This window comes from Octopus bimaculoides, chromosome 12 (genome assembly GCF_001194135.2).
Source record: "Octopus bimaculoides isolate UCB-OBI-ISO-001 chromosome 12, ASM119413v2, whole genome shotgun sequence".
Taxonomy (NCBI): domain Eukaryota; kingdom Metazoa; phylum Mollusca; class Cephalopoda; order Octopoda; family Octopodidae; genus Octopus; species Octopus bimaculoides.
The window spans coordinates 8,879,128-8,888,044 of NC_068992.1; the positions used below are offsets into that span (position 1 = coordinate 8,879,128).

General features: G+C 37.3%; 1 protein-coding gene across 1 annotated transcript in view; it reads left to right on the top strand.

The window, feature by feature from the left end:
• The window catches only part of LOC106876751 (receptor-transporting protein 3), a 35,831-nt gene extending 31,013 nt beyond the window's left edge, over positions 1-4,818 (top strand). Inside the window, exon 5 of the mRNA XM_014925437.2 lies at positions 4,555-4,818. Coding sequence (XP_014780923.1) covers positions 4,555-4,590 — 36 coding nt within the window. The 3' untranslated portion in view covers positions 4,591-4,818. The remainder of the gene's footprint in view (positions 1-4,554) is intronic.
• Positions 4,819-8,917: the final 4,099 nt, after the last annotated feature.

The following is an 8,917-nucleotide window of genomic DNA, read 5'->3' on the forward strand; positions in this document are numbered from 1 at the left end:
AATCCAGTACCGGGATTGATTTAATCAACTTTCCTCTTCCCTTAAAAACTGCTGGCCCTGTGCCAAAATTTAAAACCATTGTTCTGTATAAGGTGACAAGCTGGCAGAATCATTATCATGCTTAGCGACCCTACATTCTGTGTTCAAATACTATTGAGGTCAACTACAACTTTCATCCTTTCGGAATCGATAAAATAAGTACCAGTTGAGTACTGGGTCGATATAATTGACTAGCCCCTCCTCACACCCAAATTTCAAACCTTGTGCCTATAACAGAAAGGATTATTTGCTTTGTGTAAGACGACGCCCTGACAGAATCGTTAGCATTCCGGACAAAATGCTTAGCGGCATTACGTCTTTCTTTACGTACCGAGGCAGACTTTGCCTATTATCTTTTCGGGGTCGGTAAAATAGGCACCAATCCAGTACCGGGATTGATTTAATCAACTTTCCTCTTCCCTTAAAAACTGCTGGCCCTGTGCCAAAATTTAAAACCATTGTTCTGTATAAGGTGACAAGCTGGCAGAATCATTATCATGCTTAGCGACCCTACATTCTGTGTTCAAATACTATTGAGGTCAACTACAACTTTCATCCTTTCGGAATCGATAAAATAAGTGCCAGTTGAACACTGAAGGCGATGTAATCGATTTACTCCTTTCCTTAAAATTGCTGGCCTTGTGCCAACATTTGAAACAATTATTTCTTCTGAGTTTTTCAAAAATTCCGTACTCGCTCATTCACTGACACTCAAATTCAATGAGTGAATCGCTATGATTTATCGAACATCTGGAACATTCACTCCTCCGTGAGGTGGGTAGATGATCAATGCACTTGATGTTAAATTGATATATTGTAGATTAGTTACCAAAATTGTTGAATGTAAGAGCGGTGCTCCAGTTTGGCTTTAGCTGTGATGGCGAAAAGAAACTAAAGAACAAAAAAATAAAAAGGCACACACACACACATCTATGATTCATAAGCAAGCTTCTAACATCTGGTTGTTTGAATTTCATCATTCCTTTCATCAGTCTGTATAAGAATGCACTTCATATCCAATCTAATCATCAGAAACGCCCAATAGGAATAACTAGCTGTGAAGAGCCAGTTGTTTGATAGTCAGAAATAACATTCTCCCTTTACTGTTGAGTGTTGTATTACTCTTCTGGACTGACATCGTCCAGTCCATCCGGCGTTTCTCGAGAGTTACGTCTAACCAATTACACTGTGTAACAGAATCTAAAATATACATTTTTTTTTCTTGTCTTTGGTCAGTAAGTGTTATTTCCTATTTGCTTCTGTTTAGGAAATGACTACTTTCCCCTTCAAACTTTGCTTTTGTGACCTGGACATCAATGTTTTTAATGTCAGAATCTTGCGTGTTTTAATGTCTATGGAGTGGATTTCTTCTATAGACCAGTCAAGTATCCAAATGTTGGAATCAGCGCTGGTACTACAAATACATTATGGGATAGTGTCTTGTTGTAAACGGAGAGTTCCGACTGCCATATTTTTCTGAGCCTGGTATAATATCCTTGGATCACTCTATCTTTGTTCACAGTACATTCGTATGATATGTGTTCTTCAATGTTTAAGTGGTAATATGGAACTGAGATGACAAAGGAAATAAACTGTTATGTTATGAACGAAAATAGCTAACAGCTGTTTCTGCTGTATCGTCAAGTACTCATATACGAGCGGGTACCCAAAAGAAACCGGAATTTTGCAGTATTATTTTATTCACTTAGTTTTACATGTTTACCCTTTTACCGCCTTCAAAGTATTATCCATTTGAAGCAATGCATTGGTCCAGAAGGATTTTCATTTGTTCGAAGCAGTCGTGGAACTCTGTCGTTTTTTCCTTCACCTCTTCCACATCTGCAAATTCCGTAGCACCAGCTTTCTTCGAAGAAAGGTCCGGATGAACTTCCAACTATTCTTTCGGTTCACGACACGCATTCAGTTGTGACTGCTTTTGACCTTCCGTGAGCAAGCGAGACAAATTTTGCTGCCACTCTTTTCATTTGCAATTCCTCGCTCAAAATCCGTTGGCAGGAGCTCTATGATACATCAGTCACATCAACAAGTTCGTCAGTTGTTTGGTGACGGTTCTCCAAGCTCAGTTCATGAATTTTCGAGATGCTTTCAATCGTTATTATTATTATTATTATTATTATAAACATTGGGTCAATGATGAAATCCCGTTATTTTTGATAGAGAAACTGTTCACACGATGATGTAGTATTAACGATTTCTTCGTTCAGCAATTATATAAATGTGAATTTCAAACAAAGGATAATTTTAGCTTTATACAAATACACCTGAACTTACATAATTACGAAAACTGGTCGATAACCTGTTGGCTTTGTAGACAATAGATTGAGTTGCAAACGAATTAGAATAGTTACGTTGTTTCCAAATCCACTCTATATAAAAGAAGCCTTTTAACAAACATACCTTTACTTATATATACAGCTATTGAGATTAAAACGTTATCAGAAGGCATATTAAAAGTTTACGACAGATATTTGTTAAATAGATAAAATTAGTCTATTGTAAGTAAGCTGCTAAAGACACGTAACTGTAAATACATTTATATTCACACAGAACAAAACGCTGGTATGGTTATGTAGCTAAGATGTTTTCTTTGCATGTGGGAACAAGCAAACCAGCAATTTATCGAAATCCAGACGAAGAGAAGGAACTAGGGTTGACTGGGACACATCCAACGGAAACTTGTATCTAATATTACAAATCAAGTCTTCCGATGGACATTCCTATGGAGATGCAAGCGTGGTAGACTAAAATCAATATAGAGAAGGTCTACAGAAACTGAAGCACTGGCAGGCGGTCACACATCGGGACAACTACAATCCATTGCTAAAGACCATGGCAGACGGAGTTCTACTGTTGGTGCCCTATGTTTCTCATAGATTTTAAGGATTAAGAAGCAGACTAGCTCCAAGTCGACCAAGGTCTTGTGTGAGAAATTTGTTAGACAGAAATTTGCTAGACATCATCACCCGGTCCTTGAATACTTTTAACAGATTTCAATCAGCTGTAAGCGTTCGAGCCAGGTTTAACAGTACGAAGTACTTCCTTCTTTCCATCCACAAGTTTTGAAGGTTCTTACAAGTGGCAAGAACATTGCCCTTCCAATCAATAAATAAAAAAAACTGTCGATCGGCAAATGGATTGATTCATTGTAAATGTTTTCGGTGGTCTTATCTATTTGAATCTGAAAACATCTTATATAAAACAAGTTACAAACTTGCAAATTTTATATTAAGGTAGTGAGTTGACAGAGAGAAAGAAAAGGGAGAGAAATAGAGAATGAGAGAGATGGGGGAGAAGAAATAGAGAGAGTTGAGTTGTTAGAACGTTGGACAGAATGTCATGCGGTATTTATTGTTACCTTTACGCTCAGTTCAAATTCCACCAATGTCGACTTTGTTTTTCATACTTCAGGAGTCGTTAAATAAATCACCAGTGAAACACCAAAGCTGATCTTTTTCTCTCAAACTCAAATACGTTTCGCTTCGAAAAAATCGTGGGAACAACTTGCAGTGTTCTTTTCTCCAGAAACGGAGAAGGATTGAGTTAGGGACACGAAACAACTTCTCATAGAACTTGTAGTAACGCCGTGCGCATGCGTAGAATTAAACAACCAAGCGTTCCCGCTCAATTCATTCTCTTTCTCGCTGGCCAGCGATTGAGCATGGACGTATTAAAGCTGTCTCTCTACATCTTTCGGACTTACACTCGACAGCTCGCTCGCAACTGCATACCCACGTCCCAACAACTATGCTCATACACACAGAAGCTGTAACAACAAGAACTAAAGATGTATATATTTACCACCTAAATAAAATGTTGTTTAAGTTGATAGTCTGGAGTTCAGCGTTCCGTTATATTCTAAGTTTATAGTAGGAAAGTCAGGTATACAATCTAAAGATGTATAACCCACTTTCTACTATAAACTAATATGTTGTACAAAATCTATATTAACGATTAAGAGGTAATATTTATCTTCACTTCAACGCGGATGTTCCATTTGAACAAACTATATTGCAGTAATTACTATGAGAGAAACTCTCATATTGGATCTTAGGTGCAAAATGCACTCTTGTTTATACGACTAGCGAGGAGATAAATCCCCGCCATTTCCAGCGCCGAGACCACCAGATCACATGATTTCGACCTTGTTGTTCAAGGCGAAAAATATACCACAGAGCACGGAATGAAAAGGTAATACCCAACTACTGGGTAGGCCTATGGCCCGTCAGTCCAGAAGTTTCCTACTGCCTGCTCTTTTGGCAGGTCTACCATCCATTGACGGCTTGCTAGGTCTGTTACAACTGGAAGTGTTATGGTCAAGAACACGACGCATTTCCCAGTCCAGGAATCAAAACCACAACCATGCAATCATGAGGCCCAACACCCTTAAACACTGAGCCACACGCTTCCACCATCGGGCACGGAATTTGAATAAAAAGTTTTATTGGAATTGTATTTTAATATTGTTTAAAATCTTTAAAATTTCTTTTATCATAGGATTGTTCTTTCAAGAGGCACACTTACGTAATCTGATGTAATTACGTCTGTTTACATCAATATAAAGATGTGTATACGTATAAGGATCCTTTCTGTTGAACTGATTGCCAACATTTACAGAACATACAATACCAACTTTAGATATATCGAAGAACAAAGGCTACACTTATTAACTTTTCCTCGGTAAGTTTTCTAAGTGTAGCATTACAAACTGGGAAGGTGTACGTTCTATAACGTGAAAATAAGCCAAGAAGAGCATAAGTAAATAAATATTAAGAACAGATTTCATCAGCTGATTAAAACAATAGGTTTCCTATATATCGCTCTTTTGTTTGTCTTTATTTCCTGTAAATTTTGTCATTGTTAATTACAATTTATAAACCATTGTTTCTTTATCATAATAATGTATATTATATTCCAGTAGGTAGACGTATGCATGAGAGAGAGGTGGTGAGGTTAACAAAAGTGTCTTTGTGTCTGACTATGTGAATGAATGAATTATGAACAAATATGATTGTATGGTTAACAACATTTGTTTTGCAACCCTATGATTCTGAGTTCAGTCCTAGTGTGCGGTAGTACTAGCGGCAAAAGTCTACAACTTTAGCCTCGAGTTAGGCCAATACATTGTGAGTGGAATTTGATAGATGGAAACTACCCGGAAGACCGTTGCACGCGCGGTATGTTGTCGAATTAGCAGCGTCGTTAATTGGGTAGATAGATGCTTTGCGATATTTTCTCCGGCATCTGGGCTGTAAGTTCTAAACCTACATAAGTCAACTTTGCATTTTATCCTTTTCGGGTCCATAAAAAGTAAAGCATCGGCCTGTAGCAGAGGATTGGCAGAATGTTATACGTCGAGCGAGATGTCTTGTAGCTCTGTACGTTCTGAGCGTATCATTGGAATGGTGATAAACTTAGGATGTACCCCAAGTATTTCAATTGATACCATCTGACCATCAGCGTACCATATGACAGGAAAAATTCAAGTGAACTTTTATCAAACAATATTGAACGATATATGTGGTGGGGGGGGGGGAGAAAGAAAGAGAATGAGACTTATCTGCTGGTAACAACGATCCCATTAGAGGTGGGTGTATTGGAATGCCATAGCTGACGATGGGCAAGCACACACTGAAGTTTAACAACTGCAGATATTTCTGGGCAGAGACGGTGACGAATACAACGGACAGTGAACAGACATCTCCATGAAATTATGTAGAACTGCTGAGCAAGTTGATTATGGCTTATGTCATCAACAATTAATTCAATGGAAATTACCTCATGCGATAAATTGCGAGAGTTTCTCTTTAACCTCACTCTGTGACGAAGATCAAAAGCTCGAAACGTTAAATAAACTATTTACTCATCACGGCAATTAAACTTTTGAGCTCATATTATAATACACATAAGATAGAACCAGCTGGCAGCCAAACCACATCAGCAGCAAAAATCTCCTGTGTCGCGTTGTTTGTTGCGTTGTTTGTCGTTAACATTTGAGGAACTGGAACAAACCGTGAGATGATGGCCTCCTCTCCGACGGACGACGATCTCGTGGAGTTTTATCCTTTTCGTGTCCAAAGTCACAATGCCAGATATGTATGTTTCATACATAAGTCTTTTTAGCATAGGCACAATGCCAGAAATTTTGATGAAGGGCCAAATGAATTACATTGACCTCAGTGTTCAACTGGTACTTATTTAATCGACAGCGAAGGTATGACAAGCAAAGTAGACCTCGGCCGAATTTGAACTCAGAATGCAAAACTGGAATAAATGCCGCTAAGCATTTTGTCCAGCACGATAACGATGCTACCTGGTCGTATTTATATATAATGACCTTATTTCACAAACATAAAACTAATGAATGTAGAAATACAATTATGTATATTATAGCTGCTGAATTTTTTTACTTTGTAATATGAGAGATATGAGTATGCATTTACGCAAATCGTTTATTGATAAAACGGAATGCCAGGGATGAACTAAGGATCAATGCCCTACATCAAATTATCATAATATAATATATTCTTGTCGTTTACTGATATCTTTCGTTGTGACATAAACAAACATAATTGCTTCATGAACTTCTGGTACAACACAAAGATCTCATAAAACAATTTATGATTGTCTAGTTGTAGGTTACTCTCTATTATATATTGCATTTTATTAGGAGGACGCTATGAAAATTACCATATACGCTTTTTCTGATAAGGAAAAACCAAAAAGAAAAATAGTGACGAAAAGAGAGTATCTAGATAGAACGCTCGAGAAATTTAAAAATTGAGAAAAAGAATCGTTTGTATATTAGAAATTAGTGACCTACGTTTCATTCGGCAAGAGTACGCCCGTTGGGCTAGAGATAGAACTTTCTGAAGGCTTGCTAGCTGCCTTCAGCTCTGGAAAATGAAACGGTTCTCAGTCTGTTAAGGTGATATCTGAGGTAGGATTCTAAAAACTTGCAACTGCCTACTTTCCTCTGAGAGTATGGTGAATTACCCTGGCTACATAAGTGGAAGAAGTGGAGCCCGTAGAAGACGCTCTCATTTTATTTCAACGATCGGCAAAAAAGCAAAGATCGGCAAAAAAGCAATGATCGGCAAAAAAGAACCGATTGATTGTTTAATCAGCACATTAAGCAAAACGATCAATTAGTTGGTTAGATATATCACCAATTGACTATTAATAAAGAAGTTGTATTGAACCAGTGCGTGTGTTATTATTATTGGCGTAATGGCCCTCCCAAGATACAACAAAATAAAAGATATGAACTTTTAGTGCATTTGATCCCAACACCTGGCGAACAAATTAGAATTTTTAGCAGACACATAATTAGACATCGACCGCAGTAAAATTGAATTCGGTCGAGAGAGTCTTTTATTCAAAGACACGTACAAAGAGATAGTAAGTTCTAGCAGTATGATAAATTGAGGTGTCGAATAACTGACCCCCATCAATTTACTTAAATTCATAACCACCAATGTCATGTGTTCCATTTATTCTAACCTTTCTACGTTGTACTATGGCTTTCTAAACCTTAGATATAACTGTCATTGTTAGATATAACTGTCATTGTTAGATATAACTGTCGTAAAACGATCCTTTAACCGACGTAAGTACATAAAATCGAACCTTTGTTCTATAATGAGTGACAGTAGACTGTCTGGGTTAGCTAGGCTCTCTACTGAAAGACTATTGACCACAGAGGAAGGTTATAAAAAAATTAATATATTTAAGACTAAATGCGAGACGAAAAAAGTTGTATTGCTGTGTACGGTTTTTGAAGTGTTTCGTTTTGTTTTTATTTTATATTCAAAATGTGAAATTAAATAACTCTCATGTTTCTCCCCCCCCCCTCTCTCTCTCTCATGGTTTGAATACAATGGTTGAATACAATTATTAGTTTATGTGTTACTAAATAGTTACAATAGCTATTTCATATTGTAATTCTTCCAGTTTCAACACAAGTTTCAAGCATTTTCTTTGGATTTCCCTTTCCCATTAGTCGTAATTGATTTTGTTGATTCGTCCTGGTCGGCTCTGGCCAAGCAAATCTTATGATCAAAGGCGGTTATTCTAGCTTTGGCTATTCCTTCTGATTAATGTCCTGTGAGACTACGTTCGACAAAACACTTGTAAATGAAATGACCCATATATATACACACACAACCTGAACGTTACTTAATGTTACAGGTTCAATGGCTGTTTTATTGCATGTATGGACTAAACAAGTCTTTTAAATCATACTTTTGTTTATAATTTACATGTATTGGTGGCATGTATTCGGTTTTGCTTATTTACATATTTACATCTTGAAGTTGGCTTTTCTGTTGCTAATGTTACAGTTGTTGTTGCTGTGATTGGGGCAAACATTGTTTACAATAACATTACATTTGAATATCTTAAATGAATATTTAAATAGGTGATAAAAACTAAAAAGAAAAAACTGTATAAATGCATTTATCTCCCTTTTTGTCATGAGCATCCATGTAAATTTTCCACTGCTCCCCTCCGTGGGGGGAGGCGATACTCTCCCTTTTGAGAAGCATTGACGTAAAGGTTTCTTGTCAGCATTAACTGTACAAACGCACACACATACATATATTTAATATATCACGTGATCGACCAGACTATCGGATGTTGTAATACATCGGTGGTCACAGTGTGTTTTGCATAGTTTTAGCTTTCGAATGATGCTATCCTATTAGCTAAGCGAGCAGGACAACAGACTCTCTGTTCGGAGAGCTAATCCATAGCAGGGTTACCCGTTCGCAGTTGAGTTGATTGGAGCAACGTAAAATGAAAAGGTTTTCTCAACAACACCCTAGCCACGAGGCCACACGCCTTCATATATTCATATATA